The 22,121-nt window shown below is 46.5% G+C and overlaps 1 protein-coding gene across 3 annotated transcripts in view; it reads right to left on the bottom strand.

Moving 5' to 3' along the window:
- Nucleotides 1-22,121, bottom strand: part of LOC119178160 (dual oxidase maturation factor 1) — a 328,683-nt gene that overhangs the window by 77,257 nt on the left and 229,305 nt on the right. For 2 of the 3 annotated variants that reach the window (XM_075888330.1, XM_075888294.1), the window contains one exon: nt 11,715-11,738. The exons of the other annotated variant lie outside the window; for it this stretch is intronic. In XM_075888330.1, the coding sequence (XP_075744445.1) occupies nt 11,715-11,738 (24 nt within the window). The remainder of the gene's footprint in view (nt 1-11,714; nt 11,739-22,121) is intronic. 3 annotated transcript variants of the gene reach the window in all.

Consider the following 22,121-nt stretch of genomic DNA (forward strand, 5'->3'; position numbering starts at 1 on the left):
TCTGACTTGGGTGATTGCGTGGATGCGAAAGTTAAAGGGGAGGGTTCCGGTTGAGGCCTTCATGCGAGGAACGGGCTCACCTTCGTCTCGTCGATGTTGACGACAGCCCTGCAAGTCCGACGAACGCCGCCTCGGTGGAGGTTCGGATCGACCTCGCTGCGACAGCCGGCCCTCGTGCAGGAGCCGTGATAGAAAGGCCAGCAGAGCTTATCAGCGACGGTCGGGAGCAGGGCGCAACCGGGCTGCCTAACCACCGCAGGTCTCCAAATACTTCCAGAGTGCAAGGTGGGGTAGGGGTCGGTGACTTCTTAAGTTGTCGCCACACGCACGCACACACACCTTCGATGGTCGGGTCTCTCCAAACGCGCACCGCAAAGGAAGCGCAGAGTGTCATTTGTCCCTCTCCCCACGCTGAAGCACCAATTCACAATCCCCTCCTCCAGCGAGAAGAAAAAAAAGGAAACACGGAAAAATATCAAGGAAACAACAGCACTCAAATGACAATCAGCAGCAGTAACTGGGCGGAACAGACTTCTTTGCAAGCACTGGCTGTAAAGAAGTTAGCTAACTCAGACTAGACAGTAAAGAGGAGGGCCTTCGGTTGCGGAAATAAGCCCGCCGTCCGGCGCGAAATCACTAAGATGACCGCTTCCTCAGATTATACCGGTGCGTGGTCCGAATGCGGTCCGCCGCGCCGGGTGTGCGCCGTTGCTTGCGCGAAGAGCCACTGGGCGCTGGCTCGTCATACCTTGACGCAAAGGCTTTCAGTTCTGCGATGTGGGCACGGCTGAGTTTTCCCGAAAGCGGGTCTTTCAGCAAGTACGCGAGTGGAGTCCAAGCTTTTTCCACTCGGTACGGACCAAGCCACTTTGGAGCGAGCGAAGTTGAGAAACCCTTGCTCGCATCGCTAAGAGCATGGTTGCGCTTCAGGACGAGGTCACCTACCTTAAATGAAAGGTGGCGACGTTTTCGGTCGTACTGGGCCTTTTGCTCGGCCCTGGCCGATGCCAAACTCTGCCTCGCTCTACTGAGAGCTCGACAAAGCCTGTCCCGAAGTGTGGAAGCGTAAGCAGAACAGTCTGCCGGTTCTTCCTCGTCTCCGAGCTGGCATTGCATGACACTGGTCACCGGATTTGCCAACTCCCTTCCGAAACTAAGGAAGGCGGGAGAGAAACCAGTAGAGCGACTCTCGGAGGTTCGGATTGCAAACGCGAGTTCACTCAAATGGTCTGCCCAGTCCTTTTGACTTTCAGCAAAGGCCGCCAACATCGGTTTGAGCGTACGATTGGTTCGCTCCGTCAAATTGGACTGAGGACGGTAGGACGAAGTGGTGCAGTGATCTATTCCTAGGGAACGGCACGTATCACCAAACACCCGAGCGGTGAAATACGACGCATTGTCCGTGATCAATCTTTTCGGAAAGCCGAACTGACAAAACACTTCCTGTAGCCTCTCTAGCACCGCTCGCGCTGTCACTTTCCGCAGCGGAAACAGCTCCACCTAGTTAGAAAAATGATCAACAACTACCATCAGATGTATGAACCCCTGCTTACTCCTGGGGAACGGCCCCATTAGATTGCAGGTGGCTAATTGCCACGGACGCTCACTGACAATCGGTTTCATCAAGCCGGGCGGCTTGCCACCCCTTGATTTCACCGTTTGACAGACGTGGCAGGAACGGCAATAGCGAAAAATGTGACGCTTCATGCCAAGCCAAGTCACAACCTTGCTCAGTTTCGCAAAAACTTTAGAGCCACTCAGGTGACCGGCAACGGGCTCGTCGTGAGAGGCTCGCAACAGTGCGGCCCTCAGACTTTTAGGCATAACCACCTTAACGGGTCGATGGACTCGTCGTCAGTGGCTATATAGTTCAGCAGGAGCCCGTCATGGTCCAGCGAAATGATTCCGCCGGGGACTCAGCGACACACGCTGTTTCAGCCCCCTAATCGCACCCGCCGCAGAACAAGCAGCGTAACGGCGCTCCGCGCCTCACAAGACGGTTTAACGGCGTTCGCCGCAAAGCAAGCAGCGTATACGGCGCTCCGTCCCTCCGAGACTCGAAACGGATCACTCTGCTGAGCCTTCAGTAGCTCTTCGCTGCCGAAAGCAACTCCCATTCTCCCAAATGGGGAAGTCTAGTATCGCGCCCACTCAGGACCGCAGCAACCGCCGCGTGCACGGCGTCACTGGTTCGCTCTCGGCATGGTGGCCTTCGGAAAGTTCCCCCGCTCGGCCGCTACGCAGTGTGCCGCTTACCTGGATAGCAGCCAAGGTCGTCCTCATGGGGACTCCCCCTTTCCGCCGCTGTTTCGCCCCTGACGCTTGCATGTGCTAAGGCACCGCGAGCGGCCGTCGCACCGAAATCCAGGTTCTCGGCAGACAACAGGGGGCATGAGATAGCGCGTCAGCTACCACGTAGAGTGTATTCACCACAAAAAGGGGTGACGACACAGGCGAGCGCCAAAGGGCACCCGTTGGTAGAGGCGGTGGCCTCTTTGTGCAACGCGGCATGCCACGGAGCAGACATGTTGCGACGAGCCCGAATCTCGCAGGCGAACTGGCTCGCTAAGACTAACCAAAGGCTTAATGAGCCTTTGATACCGCGTTGGGTACCAGGCTGCTAGGTTGCATAGCAGCCCGCGGGCAAAATTCGGCAACGGCTGAGGCCGCGATGCCGATTTGCGCTCCGGAAGCTCCACTGAGAGCCGTTTCGGAGCGCTGTGACATGGAACTGCCATGCATTGCAAAGGGAGCAGTAGTAGTCCAATTTGCCCTTGTGCACTGTTCGGGTTGGGCTATGGCCCCGGACCCAAACACGCTACCTCTCCAGTGGGAGCTGATACGTAGCGCCTCGTGTCATCCCGACTGGGGCTTGTGAAAAGTGAGGGTGCGCGATTGTGATGCTCAAGGGGGGCACTGGCCCTGTTCTCGAGCAATGCGGTATCTGCTAAAAGCGTCAGCGGACAGAACTCACGCGGAGCAGACATAACGCGGCGAGCCTGATTCGCAAAGGCAGGCTGACTCGGCTAAGACTAATCAAAGGCTTAATGAGCCTTTGATACCGCGTTGGGCGCCAGTATGGTGACCCCGCTCCTAACTGCAGCGGATGATCACCGCGGGTTCACGCTTAGCGAGCTACAGCGCCGCTACTCCGTTTACTTGCGTGTAGCGCACCGCTCCGCGCGCGCTCAACTAATAAGGCGTTTAGCGCGCCGCGGCAGACAGACAGTGTTCTAATGCAAAAACACAACACTTTATTGCCTCTGGCGGCACCCCGAACAACAGTACAACGTCCGCTCCCGGGACGCGGGTAGCAAAGGCACCCGCACGCGGACGTTCACAATAAGGGGAAAACCGCGAGCACGTCGCAGCTGGCAATGGCGAGCTTTGACACGCCGGTCAGGGAAATGTCCCTCGCGGCTATGCTGCGCACTCTCACGATGGCCAATGGGCCTGGTCGCGAGTGTTAGGGCAAACCTCGTACGCGTAGGGCTACGGCAAGTGCGGCTCGTTGTGGTATGACCACTTCAAGCACTAGGCACCGCTGTGGGCTTAGCGTATGCTACCGAAGCTAGCACTCAAGTAAACACGCCTGCCGAGGTGCCCAAGGCCACCCCAGGCAGGCTACAGTCCGGCGATTCTCAAAGGGGACGCGGACGAAAGAAAACACGTGCTTACCTGGCGCCGACCAACGAAGAAGAGGGCGCTCCCTCTGCGCGCGCGTACCGCGTGCCGTGCCCGCACGTGGCGCCATCTATCGCCACGTGGTGTTAACAGAGCAGGAAAGCAAAAAAGTGTGGCCGTGTGGCGGAATGCCCGCGAAATGGTCGCAGGCACGCCTCAGATACCGTTTCAAGCAGGTCCGTTCGATTTGCCTGTAGCACACGAACCTGTTCACGAGGTGCTGCACCTTGCCATTCATCTCAATGGTGCAGCATTGACGACCCTTGAACCCTGCCATTCGTTTCAAAAGGTGCAGAAAAGGGGCAGTGCTGGTTCATAATTTTCCTGCACCTCTTACGCTGACGGTGCCAGCTTGATGCAGCCACGCGTGAAGCTCAGCAGACGACGCAGCATCTAGGCTTGGGCGCTGTACCCGCCTTACTAACACGATGGGTTTTGCCAAGATGTTTGCACCTAACAAATTGTCCGCATGTGCGGTTTGCCATCGATCAGTGTTAGTTGAACGATGTAAATTAAGTGAACAGAAGTAAGGCCTGCACCTTGTCGGCACATAGTCATTCGTTTCGGGTGTTGCACTGTGCCTACACCGCTGAATTCGCGTTGAACAATTTCTGAACTTCGTTTGCACAGCCGTGAACCGGTTCCGACTAGTTCAGGTGAATCGAACAGACCTCTGAGGTCTGTTCGATTCACCTGTACCAATCAGAACCGGTTTCACGAGGTACTTGCGACTTCTGGTGGAATTGGTCTATTTTTGCGAAGTAGAAGTAGTTGCTCCATGGAGTGGATCTCATGAAGAAGTTGCTCCAGATCCGCCAATAGAACATAAAGAGAGTGCTCTCAATCTGCCAATGAAATAGATTTGCTCAGCATGGAGCAGAAGAAGGTAGGTATTACCGGAAGTGCTCCAAATCTGCCAATGAATGACGCCATAAGTTATGCATATGCACACATCAATAGCGATCAAGCTCTGTCACGACTGTATTTTTTTGCTGGCTCATATGTGCAAGTTGCAGAAAAATTAAGCTCACTGAGGTCGGGGGGTTCACATTCGAAGAACGTACCCGGCTTATAATCTTTGGGTTAATACTTCACAGCAGCTGCTATCTCCTTTACATAATAGCAACCCTGCGCATAATCTCTCGCAACATGGGCACACACTGAGCGCATCAACGTGCGTCATCGCGTGTGAGCAATTCTGTCAGTTGTAAGAGCACAGTGATATATAGTGACAAATTTAAATGTCTTTGCAACAACCCCATGGGCACTGAAATATCTTCAGCGACAATGATAAATTTTTCAATGACTACAGCGTGCACTCGTCAGCCTTTATTGCAAAAAACGACCATTTTTCTAAGAGCTGTCATTGGTGCACGAATATTGCTCAAAGTGAGTGCACCACTTGCCGTGTCCGCATAGTTTTCAGCCTTGTGTGGTGATTTAGCACACTTCACGCATTTTTCATCGACCATATTCTCCCTCGATCTGAGTTTTTTTCGTGGCTCTGAAGATATCCCGGGAGGTTAGAAAAAACTTTGACGTGTTTTCCTGCTTCATTGATGATTGATATGTGAGATTCACTGTCCCGCAACCACTATATGATTATGAGAGACGCCGCAGTGGAGGCCTCCAGAAATTTTGGACAACTACCTGTGCCCTGCGGCACTGCACGCACTAATATGCTCTGAACAATTTTCAAGCCGGATTGTCTGTTGCGTTCTCTCTGCGACTAAATAAATAGTCCCCCTCAAAAAGTTGTGACAGCTTCTAAAATGCGCATTTGTCAGTATAAATAAGATTTGGGTATTGTGACAGTGCTTTGGTAAAACTGTGATGAAGGAAATGCTGCAGCACATGCCAGACCGCCAGAGAAAAATAACTCCGTGGCTTCAACAACGCTGTGCGTCATCTGTTAAGAAGCAAGGTTGACGACACCGGGCATGTCATTTTAAAGCAGTTTCTGGTTGTATAGCATAAGATTCAGATGTAATTTTTGTGTGTTTGCACAAGCTGTTTTTTTAATCTGTCAGGCTTTTGTTTTTCGGTTGCAAACCTGGAGTCTCGTGAGTTTGTGCACGTTGGCACAAGGAAGAGCTCGGGGTCACGTGACCCAAAGTTAAACGTCACATATGATGCCATTAGAAAAGCGATCGGCTTAAACTGGCTACACCTTGTCAAGACACTTTGAGGTCAAGTGACAAAAAAAAAGAGAAAAAGAAACGGGTTTGGGAGAGGTAAAAACAGGCGGGGAAGGCGCATTTCCAGCACTGCACCGTGCTCTCTACTGGGCTGCAGAAATTAGGTGCCATCTTCCTCTTCTAACCACTACCACCACCATTGCGCTTCCACACTGCGTGCCCTATCAGATTAAAGAGCCCGGCAAAGGAAGCCCGCGTAATCAAAGTCACTCCTCTGCGGCACTCATAGACTTGTCATGTGTCGTAGTGTAGGTATTAAAGTAATGAGTTTTGTCAAGGAGACTGCCAAGTGTGTTGTGTATGGGTGTATGTCAGAACATGTGACTATCATGATGGCTTCGTGGTTTGTGTAGTGGTCACTTACAACACAATGCAAATACGCTAGTTCCAAAAGGCTTCATGCACTAAGTGTTCAAAGTATGCACTATTAACAGAATATCCCTATCGTGTTGAATTCCTAAGGGCGAAGCTTTAAGGTCTCCTAATTTTTTTTTTTGCTTCTGTCATGCCATTTTTTTATTTCCATATATGCAACACTGAAAATTAGCAAAGCCATAATTGATGCCTTCACATTGTTAAAAACTTGCCTGCTCTTTTGGACGTCTTGCTGATGATCAAAACTTCATGCGTACGTTTATTCAGAAAAAAAAACAAATTAGTTGAAAATAAACACATTCGTACACAAAGCAAGTTCTTTTGACATGTGCATTAAAAAGAAGTCTACAAAACACACGGCTTAGTCCACTCTTTCTGGTTGACTTCGTTTATAAATGAATGCAGTGAGTTAAACATTACAAGTGTATGACTGATTGTACTAACATAATCACATGCTCAGAACAATGGACCTGTGACACATGCCTAATCTTTGGAGCATGTCTTCAAAAAGTTGCATGGACACAAGCCATTTCAAAAAAACTGGTCAGCTTGTTCTCAAGCAGCTGAATTTAGTGGTAAACCCCACCTCACAGGTAAGAGAGACCGCCACGGTACCACGGCGCCCGCCGGCAGAATAGGGATGCCACTTTCAGTCATGTTGCATGGGACAAGCCGCTTCATGTAGTTCAATTAATGCAAAGAGTATGTGTGCTCCGTTGTCGTATATATGGCATCATGTAACAGACAAGGTGTGCACCACTTATTCAGCATCAACTCTCGATATCACGTAAATGGGCCTGCATATGAGGCAGCTCATTGCACGTCAATGCTCGGAAGAGATGTTTTTTTTTTGTCGACGACCTGTACTTGAAGGGCTGTGCGAATAGCCAACTTTAGAACCGGATCGAATACAAATGAAATAATATAAATTACAACAAATCGAATACAAATTGATCATTATTTGAATAGTAAGAGAATAATTTTCAGAACAATTGTATGCTTCAACAATATTCATATTGCAATCAAAAGTCAGAAACATTAACAAAACGTTTATTACGATTAACTTCTACGGGCAAAAAATAGCATTCTTGGGTTAGCTGAGGTAAACTTGTATAGGCAGTGATAGTCAATGAAAATTTTATATCTGTTCGCTCAAGCACACCGGTAATTTCCGAATTCAAGGAGGTACTTTGTCGCCACCTTATAAATAAAACTACACCGATTTGGAAAATAATAGGTGCTATCTCATTTGAATATGTCTTGCTCCTCTGGGGTTTTTCACCAGCGCTGAATAGTTGAAAAAAATACTCGGCATTTTGAATATGTGTTATTCCATTCACGGTACCGTCGAATCGAACACCATTCGATTCGTTATTCAAGCTTTCAGAAAATTTAAACACTCCTACCTGCACCAAGCGTTACAGTCAAGAATGATGCGAGAACATTAGGCTTTTGTTATTATTTTATAAGGCATCATCCTCACTGCTCAAAAATGTATGATCCACGTACAATAAAACCATGTGAACACCGAAAAAAATATGAGGGAGGCGAGGGGGGAGACCGCGCATTCGAGCGCTAGTCTTCCTTCGGGTAATATGCGGCGGAGGTGGCTGTCTCATGCAAGATGGATGGATGGATGTATCCGGCTGTGCCCTATAGATCAGGCGGTAAATCAGGCCACCTAGCCATATAGTTAAGTACTATCACGGTGTGTTTAGGGCTTGAATTCCACTCACGCCTCGATTGTAGCCACCAATCAGTTAGCCCTGGTTATCAGTGGCCCTAGTTATTTCTAACCGTTTAAAGTCTATTTTGCCTTCACTGTCCATAAACCCGAATGCTTTGAAACGTTCGGTGCCATTATCTTCGACAATAGAGTGGAGCACTTTACAGAACAATATCAAATGTTCAGGCGTTTCCTCCTCCTCTCCACGCGCACTACATACCGTGTCTGCGCCTTCATATTTCACTCAATACGTCTTCGCTCGCAATAGTCCCATTCAAGCCTCGAAGAGCAGAGAACTACCCCAAGAATTATCGTAGATCTTTTCCCTTGCAATTTCCTGCTTAAAAGTATGGTAGGTCTCCAGTGATGATTTCGTAATCATTCCTATCTTCCACATGTCCCTCTCTGTTTCCTTCACCTTCTTCTTAACCGATGTTTACTTTTGGCTTGGTATTCTGCTGTTGTCTATATACTTGCTTGACAACCTTCGAGTTTGTTTCCTCCATTTAGTATCGACATTCTTCATGTACAAGTAACTGAAAACTTTCCTAGCCCAATGCTTCTCTCCCATTTTTCTCCATTGCTCCTCAAATTCTATCTTCCCGCTAGCTTCCCTTCACTCAAACGTTGTCCATCCCATGTCTTTCTGTACCACCTGATTTGGGGTATTCCCGCGTACTCCCAAAGCAAGCCTACTTATGTCACGTTGTTCACTTTCTAATCTTGCTTGAACTTCTGATTTCATGCACAAGACCGCATTGCCGAACGTCAAACCTGGTACCATGACACGTTTCCAAATCCCCCTCGCAACGTCAAACCTATTATAGTTCCCCAGTGCCCTATTTTTCATCACAGCTGCATTTCTGGTGCCCTTAGTCATTATGCATCTTTCGTGCTCCCTTAGATACTCAGCCCCGTTATTTATCCATATGCCCAAGTATTTGTATTTATCCACTATTTCTAGCGTGACTTCCTGTATCTTATGCTCACTGCCTTTGTTATCATTAAAAATCATGATTGCCGACTTTTCCCTGCTGAACTTTAAATTTAACCTATCTCCCTCACTACCACAGATGTCTATCAATCCCTGGAGATCTTCCTTGTCAGCTAATAATACTATATCATCTGCATACATCAATGCTTATAATGACTGTTCAATGTGTTTTCCTTGCTTGGCAAAAGAGAGGCTGAATACGAGTCTACTCCGCTCTAATTTGGCTTCTAGTTTCTGGAGATACAGCATAAATAACAAAGGTGAGAAGAGACATCTCTGTTGAAGCCCGCGTTGTATTTCTATAGGTTCAGATACCTGTTCTTCCCATTAGATAACTACCTTGTTCCTTTTATAGATGTCCTTTAGAAGATTAGTTATTCCATCTTCCATATCTAGTGTGTCCGGTATTCCGCACAAGTCTTCTTGAATCACACTATCGTAAGCTCCCTTGATATCTAGAAATGCCAGTAACAGAGGCCTGTGTTCTTTTTTCGCTATTTCAATAGACGGCATCAATGAAAACAGATTGTCCTCCAACCTCCTTCATTTACGGAACCCATTTAGTAGTTCTCCCAGCACCCCCTCATTCTCCAACCAGGTCTGTAGTCTTTCCTTTACTATCTGCATCACCAGCCTATAAACTACTGATGTCACTGTTATAAGATGGCAGTTGTTTATATCGGCGTTGTCCTCGTTTCCTTTATAGATCATGCTCATCCCGCTTAGTTTCTACCCATTGGGAGCTTTACCATTGATTACTGCTTTGCTCGCTGCCTCTCTTAATGTTTGCTTAAAATTTGGTCCTATTTTCTTTATTAGCATGATTGGAATGCTATCAGAGCCTGTTGTTGTGCTATTAGGAACTCTTTTCTCTGCCCTTTCCCACTCTCGTTGTCCCAGTGAAGCCACTGAGCTAATTGGTCCATCCTCATCCGGTACGGTGCATGCAGCGCTTTCTTGGTGTTTGAATTTTTCTGTCATCATTGTTTTTATATATTCCATTGCCTCATCCCCTTTTAGTCTGACTCCTTGAATTGCAGTTATAAACCCCTGTTTCATGCTTGTCTTATTACTCAGGGAATTGAGATGGTTCGAAAACTTTGCAGCTGTCTTTCTATCCTTTTTGTTTACTTCCGCCATTCATTAGGCCCCCTTTATTCTAATCTTTTCACTGATCAAATCGGACGCTTTCCTTCTGCAGCTGAAAAAGTTATCCCATTGCAGCGCCCCTTGCAGCAGCGCCCCTAGCGGCATCGGCGCACAGAAGGGCCCTCTCTAGCAAGGGAACTGCGCGGCGCTCAGCACATCTCCCCCTTCAAGGCACCCTAATATAGCTGTAGTTGCAGTGCCATATTAAGCCAATCGCTTTACCAATGATGTCACATGTGACATATATCTTGGGTCACGTGACCCCGGGCTGTTGAGGTTCAAAACCGTGCACATAGACTCTGCCGGCGCAAGGTGTTCCGCACCAGATTTATTCAATTAGACGAGTTGCGAAACTGCATTCCAAAATCTGGACATGCAGTTGGCCCAATTTTCAGAAGTTAGCTGACGTTCGCGCCACCTGAGAGCGGCAACACAAAACACAAAAAGATGCGTTTAATACTAGGCGTGCGAATAAACAGGTGGCGTGACAATCTGCTCACTCCTGACAAGGAGGTCGATGGCGTGTTTGGATTTCGATACAAGGAGCCTATGAGGAGTTTCGAAACTGATATGATTGAATAACGTCTGTTCCGTGCAAGTTTTTTGCCTTAAGGAACCGGCGCTTAAGTTTCCACGACTACCCTGGCGGTGAAAGCACGCACTTCTCAGCTGCTCCCGCAGCCAAAAGTGGTGGTATGCTACCCCCGCTAAACAAAGAGATACAGAAACACCCATTAGCTTGCACCTCACCATCAACACAAAGAGTAGTAATAGAACACCTGAAAATGTTGTACGCCGGAAGTCTACCCGACACAAACGCAAATGACAAAGAAACACATAGTGAAAGGCAACATCAAATCTCGATCTTTTCTCCAATCCTGCAAACTTGCTGGAAAACCAATTGACTGCAGAATGCACCAGAAAAAATACTCAGATACATTTAAGAAAAAAACTCCGAAAGGTGCTAAAGTTGAGGTGTGATGTGCTCCAGCTAGCCTACCAATTAACCTATCACAGAAATGAAACAACGCCTAATGAATTGTGTCTTTGACTTGATTAGACATTTGAAAATAACGTCATGGAAATAAGCTTTTTTCATTAGCCAACCAACTGAGTATAAACACTGAACTATCTAGAACAATGAATGAACACATAACCTAAATATTAGAATGTAGAGAGAGATCATTTACTGATCAAGAATAAGCACAAGAAAAATCATGCTCCGAACATTGCCCTGAATATTTCAATGAACACAACACAAAAGTCTGCAACCCCAGTGCAACACACAGAACGCACAAGGGAAATGGTACACATATATAGCTTTAATTTTTGCCCCACAAACAACCAGTTGAACAATGCGATCTCCCCAAATATATAATTGAGTTTTCAAGACCTTTACGCATAAAGGAAGTCTTCTTTGATAAAGCAGCGAAAGAAGGCATTAGCCATGGCTCTTTGAGATCGCCGAGCTCTTGGACAATAAATACAAAACAATGCCAAATTAATACTTTGATCGATACATAAAACTACTTCCATTTCAAATTATGAGTGCAACAAATAGAGTAAAAAGGCGAAGTATATGACTTACACAGAATACCAAGTCTTGACAGAGCTATAAAACAGAAAGGACACTGTCATTAAACTTGCAGACAATCGTGGTAATATGTATAGTAATCTGACCCATAACAACATACAAAAAAAAAGCTGTTAGAGAACTCAGCAACAACAAGCCCTATCAAAGATTAACCTCGCACCCAGTTCAAGAATATAGTAATGGCATACAACACACCATAACAAATTGTATAGCCAGGGTACTAATCACATCATCCGACCACCAGTTCCTCATGCCCGAAAAAAAAAAAAAGAAGCAGCAGTTCACTTCTATCTTATGCTGAAGATCCATAAAGCTGCCATAAATCAGCTGCTTGTCGCCATAATTGACGACAGGCCTGTAGTATCTAACAATACACATACAGAGAAAAAAAAGATTAACGAACACAGAGGAAACCTATGCGAGTGAAGCACTCCTCCTAGAAATTTAAAACCTATCATTGGTAAGTTCTGTGAGAAGCAGGCGCAGTGGCTAACAAGAGATAGCACCATGCGTTGCGTAGTAGCGGAGCGCGTGGCCCACTTGCGCTTTTCAAAAGGGCCAGCATGCGCACGTTGCTCTGCCCGAGGGAGAGGTGCCTTGGCTGCCACGAAGGACAGAGGCTGTCACCCGCACTGGCCGATTGCTGCTGACCGGAATCGTGGTCGCTACGTAGCTGTACCATTTGTGGGCTGACCCTGTGGTATACTATGCCTAGTTAAATAAATGTTGTTTGTTTTTGTCATGGAGCCTCCGTCGTCCTTGCTTTACCTACGGACGGGGTACAGCAAGCCCATACCCACCGTTGTCTGACAACGTGATTCAACGAATTGCCTGCCCCCCCCCCTTCTTCCCTTGATTCTTTTTCTATCAAATCACTGAATGTTTTTCCTTTTTCAGTCACACTTCGCCATGGGGCTTCCCTCCAGCCTCCTCTCCCACATCCCCGTATGCATAGTTGCTCTCTCCCCTCTTTGTGACGTTGGAGGAAAGGGTACGAAGCGCAGACACGCTAGCGTTAAAGTAATTAGTTCTGTTCTAGCCTTGAATAAGACAAGTGCGCTTGTCGAAACGTCACCTCGAGCGCACAACCTTTTGTGCTCGAAGTGACCCAAAACCCAGGACAGGTGAAGGTCGCGATGGAGAACGAAGTAATTTTTTTCATAGATATAGCACATAAAACAGCGTAGTTTCCTACCCATATTTTAATAATCATGGAAGACCTAAATGTCTCAGTTTTCCCTTTGTACATCTACAAAGCATCTTCAGTGGTACCGGCACCAGACAGAAGATCGTCCATAAACACGGAGTATCGAAATAACCGGGCTGTCACAGTATGCCGGTTGTCTACGGACCTGAGGTGGTGTATCAAGGTAACAGACCCTAGCAAGGGACCTCAGGTGGCTTGAAAGGCCACCGTAGTCATTCTCCAATCTTCTATTTCCGGCATTTGGCAGCCCATTTGAAGCGAAATCTTCAATCACAAAGTGCAACGTGAAAATTTATTTGGATTTCGGGATACAATTTGTAGGAACAGCTTCGAATCATTGGCATTATTCGCTACATTGTAGCGTCGAAAACGAATCTGTCCTAACAGCGCTAGCACCTCAGTGAAATGCACGAGGTATTAGGTGTGCCTAGTTGAAGACAGTAATGTGGAGACATTCAGTTCCTATTCGCCTGTAGCCTGTGTGACATGAGCATTCTTCTGTGTAAGTAAATTAATCAGTTTATAACAAACCCTCGCATTTTCAACTACTCTTGAACACAACAATTCAGATGCGCCATCACGTCAATACTTAGATTGGGGCGTTATGACCGACAGACATTGTATATAACTGTACACCATTTAGCACTTGTTTACGTGCGTGAGTTGTCGTTGTCACGGATGAGCTACGGCAACACGGAACGATCCCACTGCTTCGCCGACTCATCATCATTCATATATATATGCCATGAATTTATTTAGCATCAATTGTCAACACTCTAGCACGACTGACGATAGAACAGTACAAAATACTTTTGTATATGTCGCTGGTCTTTTGTTTATTTTAAACAAAGGTATTTTATTGCTATATGAAAGCATTGTGATGGATATTTTACAGAAATTCGGAAAATATGGCAAAGAGTTTAAATTCACAATCGAGCTTCCTTAAAAATAATAGCCTACAATTTTTCGACCTCAGCATGAAATTCTGTGAACGATGTGTGTGCTGGAGCTATCGTCCGTAAGCTAACAAAATTTGTTTACCATTTTATTCGGCCCAGTTGAAAGCTGCAAAGAGGGCAATTGTGAACACCTCGCTAGAATCACTACTACGCAAGACACATGATGCAAGCAAGCTTTAAGGGTGAGGTAGCCAGACTACAAAAGCCAGGGTTCCCGGATCACGTTTTAACAGTTGTGACTCGGTCATTTTTGTAAAAATTTAAGGCCAGACTAAAGAAAGAAGCCACGGAGACAACAATGCAGCGATGCCATGCATATCAGTGGTTATAATTAGCATTTAGACTTACTGCATACTTCAACCAACACACCAAGCCTTAACCTTAGCAAGTTTATAACAACTTGTACTTCCGCTTGCATTTGTGTCTGGTTTTACGTGTGTGTCAGGTAGCGCAGTTCATTTTTTGTTCAGTGGTTATACACTACCTGCATAGGGTCGTCCACAATCTAAAAAGAGATGACAACAAGTGTGGGGGCGCATTCATGTTTCCCGGCCCATAAGTGTTGCGAAACGTGCCCCAAGTAAAACTGCAGCAACCACACGATTCAAGCCAAGCCACACGTGTGATTTGGCACGCATGTAGTCTACAGGTTTCCCCTTTAATGCGGCAAAGCTTTCGTTGGTTGAACTGGACATCCCTTAAACCAATGACCAAGGAACAGGAACTGTCGTTAACTGATGAGTTGGTTTCATTGCAGAACCTACCCGCATACTCCAGCACTTGAAGCAGCTGAGAAAATAAAAGTCCCAAGAAAAAATAAAACCAGAGTAGCTCGTGAACTATTAGAATCATTTTTTGTCACACATCTTCAGCACACTTACGCACCACATCTCTATCATTGCCAGCTAGGAAATTTGAGTTGCTAAATAAAATGCTGTAGATTGCACATATTCCACCCTAATTTGATTGATTTCTGGGGTTTAACGTCCCCAAACCACCATATAATTATGAGAGACGCCATAGTGGAGGGCTCCAGAAATTTTAACCACCTGGGGTTCTTTAAAGTGCACACAAATTTGAGCACACAGGCCTACAGCAATTCCACCTCCATCGGAAATGCAGCCGCCGCAGCCGGGATTCCACATATTCCACCCTATTTGCTGTTTCTTCATGATTGCGCGTGTGTTCGTTGGTTTCCATTAGTCCAATAAAATGCAACGAGTTTTGTTTCGTTAACTTAGTTCAAGTGAGCACCCGTCATGTCATGTTCTCCTGACTTTTCCTCGTCAAAAAGAGCACTACAATGTTTTATTCAAGGTTTTCGTGTCCTGAAATGTTTTTTTATGTCATGAAATGCTCGAGTACTTGCGAGTAGTGAGGTTCTATGCTTCATTGGACTTGTGCTGCAGAAGGTCGCACGAGCCGAGAAAATTTTATTTTAAATTTACCTTAATATATCAATTAATAAAGCACTGCTGTATCTAGTACTGACTGTTTAGTTATTCTTAAGAGATGAGCTTTAACGGCGATATAAAATATTAATTGCATAGAGTGGCCCTTTAAAGGGTAACTCCTGCAATTTTCTGATATTCGCCTCGCCACGGTGGTCTAGTGGCTAAGGTACTCTGCTGCTGACCCGCAGGTCGCGGGATCTAATCCCGGCTGCAGCGGCTGCATTTCCGATGGAGGCGGAAATGTTGTAGGCCCTTGTGTGCACGTTAAAGAATCCCAGGTGGTCGAAATTTCCGGAGCCCTCCACTACGGCGTCTCTCATAATCATAAGGTGGTTTTGAAACGTTAAACCCCACATATCAATCAATCAATCAATCAATCAATCAATCAATAAATCAATTTTCTAAAATTCACCGATTGCCATAATTAAAACATTGAAAATATGTTCTTTTTAGTGCCATGATATGTGCCAGTTTATACAACTGTAAGTCGCTTAGTTTTTAGAAAGGCAATTTTCAAAACGGGCAACCAATTCTGGAATTACAATTGTAAACGCCGGCCGTCCTGCCAACTTTATTTCAAAACCCCGCCTTGCTTAGCAGATGGATGCAGCACGCGCTTCTTTCTTCGAGGTGACGACCACATGAGCACAGTTTATTTTTGTCTGCTGCATACAGCGTGTTCATTGTGGCTGAAGTCGGCTCTTACACATCATCTAAGAACGTTATTGAGAAACGAGGAGATTGATTCGCGGCACGTGTTCACGCGCCGGTGCGTCAAAATAAAAAGGTGGTTCTTCGGCGCTCAGATAGCTGGAATCACCGCTGAACTTCTCCCAGATAGAGGAACTGGCACAGCTTTATTCCGCCTAGGGTGACATCGCCAACTTGCTTTTCACACGTCAGAAGAAGCACAGGAGCTATGTCAGAAAGCACGTGCTTTCGTGACGTCATTGGACGTGGATTTCGTGACGTCAACGTGGAGGACGGAGTAGCTGTCTGTTTCGGTTTCTGTTCTGACTCATCGTTCATTACTTGACTAAAATTACTAATGAGTGTCTGGCCAAAATAAACCACCCTAGCTGTTGCAGGACTGTCAGTACTATTGGAAGACTGCGTTATCTCAGTATGGTCGAAAATGCACCAGAGTTCTTTAAGAGCGATCAGACGAATATTTAGAAAAACATATCTGTTTTTAATGCAATTGGGTTACTCACAAAGAGTTTCGAAGCATTTAGGTGATTGTATCTTGCAGCCTTTAGAACAATAGTTCAGAAGCATGGAAGAAGGAACATACTGAGGAGAGGCTGTTACATCACATTTTGTGAATCCAGAAGTAGGGAAGAGTAAAGGACTCCTCCTGACAACGTTGGACATGCTATGGGTGCTCACGCATACGCAATCGGCACCAGCCGAAGGGTGGAGAGCCACGCGAGTGGATTTTGCAAGCGCCGGGCAGCACCGCCGCCGCCACTATCTGATAAGACGATCGAGCTGGAAAAGCAAAACGTTTATGCCGACTATGAGCAAACATGCTGCAATACTTTCTTGTAAAGTGCATGTTTTCCATTCCCATCGTCATAACGGTTGATATTGTGAATCTACAATCTACTTGAAGTTTTGCACTTCATGCTTAATCTGCTGATAGCAAGAGAGCAAAGGTGCGAATCAATGACAGGCAGTTTTATTTTGTAGATCCTGTAAGTTCGGAGTACGAAACATAATGTAACATTGAAATGGTTTCTGATTCGTCTTCTGATGAAGCACCTTCAAATCATTCTTTGCCATGTGTCACAATACGTGCGCACGTCTAGCGTTCGCAGCTGTGCGAGACGACCGACTGCAACCACATAGAAAAAAATAACACCATATCCACAGAGTGAATGATGATGAAGGGGACGAAACTTTTGTCCGTCCATCTGTCCGTCTGCTTGTCTGTCTCTCTCTTTGTCTGTGTCTCTCTCTATATAGCTGTCCGCTCGTCTGTCTGTCAGTCCATCCGTCCGTTTGTCTCTCTGTCCGTGCATCCGTTCATGCATCAGTCTGTCCATCGATCCGTCCGTGCGTCTGTATGTTTAGCTGTCTGTCTATACTGCCGGTTCAGAAAAGCTTTTGTGGAGGCTAGTTACACCTAACGCAGGACAAGGTTAGACTAAGAGAAGCTTCGCCCCTACAAACCTTGGCCAAAGATGAGGTTAGTGCGTGCACAGAAATGTTTTACGCCCGTGTGCTCCGATTTGGGTGCACGTTAAAGAACCCCAGGTAGTCGAAATTTCCGGAGCCCTCTACTACGGCGTCTCTCATAACAATATGGTTGTTTTGGGATGTTAAACCCCTCATATCAATTGAGATTAGCGCGTGCAAAACATAAACAGGAAGTGATAATTCAAATAATAAATCACCTTACCATGTCAGGCACGTTTAATTCTAGACTACGCAAGCTCCGGTGAAAACAGTGGGCCACATATTGCTTTCGGATGATTGTGAACTTTTGGTCATCGTACACGAGAACGGCTCACCGCCGCCTCTAACATTAAGAGCCGCCGACACTGACGTTCTTGTCCAGAAATTTTAGGCTGCCTTAGCGGTGCCGAAGAAAAAGAACGAAGATGTGGCACCAACCATTTTCAAAGAAGAGTTGCGAGCTTCGAAAACGACGGTTTTCGATCTCAAGTGATACAAGCTAAACTCGCGACCATGAAGACCAACGCTCACTGTAGCCTTCTAACATATTGCATCATCTTTGAAGTGCAACAACACATCTCTGAAGGCTATCAACAATACAGTCATACATGTATTGATGCAGACGACATGAGGCACTGGCGTCCCCAACTATTCCTACAACCCCCTCGAAAAGCACGTGACTTGTGCCACACGTTTTGCTCTTCAGCTCGCATTGCGAGGGCCTATAGTAAGCTTTCCTTCCTCCTTGTTCAGCAGTAATGCCCCAGGCAGCAATACAAGGACAAGCGGCACTGAAGGGTGCGGCACCATTCTGCGTATTTCTGTCACTGCGCTTTTAGTACAGCATGCAATTGTAAGCGTTTCAGAGATGTAATTACGACTGATACGCTTAACAAAAAAAAACCTTTTGAGTTAGAAGCAAAAGGTGACCACACTATAAAGCACGGCCATATCGCTGTTCATGAACAGCGACAGATGGCTGTAACAAAAAGACTGTCACAGTGTAATAACTTCACCATATGAGGTTCAAGAATAGAAAGGACGAAGCGGACATTCTTGGTAGCACACACACACTCAAACGTTTATACATGCGAAAATAGTTATATAAGCCACTCGCGTTGTGCACAATAAAGAGATGAATATCAACAGTTATAAAAGCAGTTCACAAATGACATTAAAAGCAGGAAAAGTCAAGGACCGCACAAGGAGGAGCGTCTCTGATGCGACCCCTCACGGCGTTGAGTCAGACTCGATGCTCAGCTGGGAGTCAAATGGTGGATCGCGAAAGATTGTTGCCCGGACGCCTTGAGACGACTCACGTTCAAGTGAACTCTGAGTTGAACTTAGGACTTCTGGCTATTCATAGCCACAGGCTACGAGGTACCAGGCGTCGGCAGGAGCCTGGGTCTCTTCTCTTCGTCGCGGCTTCATCAGCCGACCTCTCATTTTCTAACGCTCTGCTCCTCCACTTTTTCTTCTCTGTTTTTTTCCAAGGTGCTCGTGTCATAAGAGTTTCCCACGCCTCTACTTTTCTTTTTTAAAATAGCGAAGCATTTCTTAGCGAACTTCGGCGACTTTGAGTGTATCTATCTATATATCTAGCCGCCTACGACTTTTAGCTCTCCTGCCCGTTTTGATAATGGCATTGATACCAAACTTGGTATTACATAACATGACTGTATGAAGAAAGTATTTGACTAGTCATATCAAGAAAGTCATGACATGTATGTCATAATTTATATTTCATGGTCCTGCAGCTCTTGCAACGGTTCGTTCACATGGCATGTTGCAAAACTGGTATGGTATGACATGACTGCATGGCGAACACAAGCGACAGACCCTAACATGAAAATCATGACATGATTGCCATGTAACAACATGACTACATGCCAAGCTTATGATGCACTCATGGCTGTTTCGCTAGCATCACATATACCAAACTTGGCATTACGGTACGTGAATAGATGACTAAGGTAGGTGCCTGGTGCAAACATGATAACGATGAGATGCCTGTCATGTAACAACAAGACTACATACCTCGCTCATGATGCGCTGGCGGCCGTTTCGCTAGCTTTACCTATACCAAATTCAGTATTACAGGACGTAAACGGATGACGAAGGTATGATACTGATGCAAACATGACAAACGTGAGATGAGAGTCATTTAACAACAAGACGACATGCTACGCTCATGATGCGCTCGCGGCCGTTTGGATAGCTTCACATGTAGCAAACTCGGTATTACGTGACGCAAATAGATGACATAGGTAAATGACACATCCAAACATGATAATCATGACATGTGAGTCACGTAACAACATGACTAAATGCGACACTCACGATGCGCTCGAGGTCGTTTCACTAGCTTCACATATGCCAAATTTCGTATTACGTGAAGCCAGTGGATGACGAAGGTATTAACTGGTGCAAACATGATAATCATGAGATGCGTGTCATGTGTGAACAAGACTACATGCCAATATATTTCGACGTGATGCGGTGCGCGTGCTCACCGGCGTTCATTTCATCGCGTCACGCCGGCGTTGCTACGCCAGGCGCTGGTCCTGCCATATGCTCGCAGGCACGCGCCACGCTGTGTTGCTTCGACGCATTCGCGTTTCAGTACGTTAGACGTCCCTCCGTCACGAAAAGACGGATACGCAGTGTTGTCTGGGTAACTCATCGGCGCAAAATGCAGCATGTCGCATTTCGCACCGGTTGCCATCGGGCTGAGCCGACGGTCGCTGGTCGCGCCTGGCGTCAGACTATAGAGTGCTCGCGTTTCGCTAAAGTGTGCGCGCGCGTCGGTGCTGCAGTGGAGAATATTGGGCCCTTCATTATGCGCTCACGGCCGTTTTGCTAGCTCCACATTTACCAAATGTGGTGTTCTATGACGTCAATGGATGACGATATATATGACTGGAGCAAATATGATAATCCTGACACGCGTGTCATGTAAGAACATGACAACATACCATGCTCATAGCGTGCTCGCGGCCGTTTCGCTAGGTTCACATATACTAAATTTGGTATCACGTGACGTGAATAGATGATGAAGGTAAACAACACATCCAAACATGATAATCACGACACGGAAGTCATGTACGGCATCATTTACCCCCACCTCGTAACGTTGTGCTGATTTTAAAGTGACATATCAACATTTCTTAGTCGTGCTTCGCATATCATCGATTCCCACTGTACATGGGATCTTCCCATTTTTTCGTTGTCTATGTCACAGTCGCTTAACAGCATTGTTGTCTTCGCAATTTCACTTGGCCTGAGCCTTTACACTCAACACATGACAGAGCCGTGCACAGGAAAGAGCAGAACTATAGAAGATTGGCTGTTCGTTCGTCATTTTGTTCTCCTCAATGGCGCCTATTCGAGAACCTCACGTGGTGGAACTGATGGGGTACACTTTATTTTCACTATCACATAGTCCGATACATCCTCCGTGCCTGCTTCTGTGGATCCATCTAGGTAGGTAGTGCGAACTTTACAAAGTGCAGACACGAAAAGAAAAAAAATTACAAAGAGCCTTGTATTTGTTGTATATGTCATTTGTTAAGTATCGCACTGCTTACAGTGGCGCACCATTCCAAACAGTCATGAGTAAAAGGGGCGTGCCGGGCGCTGGAATGCGGCGTCCGTGCGCGAGACCCCCGATGGGGCACTTATGTGCTACATTCCCGTGCGAGATTGGTCGGAGGAAAGCTCGCGGCACGAGACCCGAGCCGTAATAAAAAATCTCGAAGGATGAGCTGTCACTGGTTGTGCTGTGGATTTTGGGAAGGTCGTAGAGCCGGAAGCAGTAGAGCTGCCCGGTTCTGAAGGATGTCTGTATAAGAGGCCCGGGAGTGGCCGTCGAACTCAAAGGTCCTGAGTGAGGCTGTCCAGACTTTCGCCACCTTGCACAGCAGTTGTTGGTGGACTACAGCTCTTCCATCCACTTGAAGCCAGAACAGAGGTGGCCCATAACAGTGATTGGAGTGCCTCATCAATGAGGCCATGGACGAGTTTGGTTTGACTAAGCAGGATGAGACCGGGACACCGGCAATAAAGACGAGCAGCTTGCTCAGCGATGTCTTCTAGGATGACTTCGACGAAGCAGTTCCTCAAGTGTAATCGCAACAAGAATGTTCTACTATTGCGAGAGCGGATGAGAGTAGCCACAGAGGCACCATCTTTAATAGAGAGGGTTAGGGTTGAACTTGACTCGAATCGATATTCTTACGAGTGACTGTGTTTATTTACAGATGAGGTGAAATGGCATTGTGAAATAGCAGCGTACTTCTGAGACAGGCCTAGAACGTTTACACCCAACCACACAGTCCAGGCGCCGCGCCACTACTCTTCTTCTTCCGCACCCCGTAGGCTTGCGCATCTTCGTTTCATTTCCCCCGGCGGCAGACGAAACTCGCAAAGCGAGTTAAAATGGTACTGTTTGAGGCGGGCTACGTGAACAATTTGCGTAGTGCGCGAACGCCGGTTATTGGCTGTGACTCGGGCATTAACGTAATTCACGTCACTGAGACGAGTGACTACCACGAATGGGCCGGAATAGTTTGCTAGAAACTTCCGGTACAATCCTTTTCTA

Source organism: Rhipicephalus microplus, chromosome 1, assembly GCF_043290135.1.
Source record: "Rhipicephalus microplus isolate Deutch F79 chromosome 1, USDA_Rmic, whole genome shotgun sequence".
NCBI classification, from domain to species: Eukaryota; Metazoa; Arthropoda; class Arachnida; order Ixodida; family Ixodidae; genus Rhipicephalus; species Rhipicephalus microplus.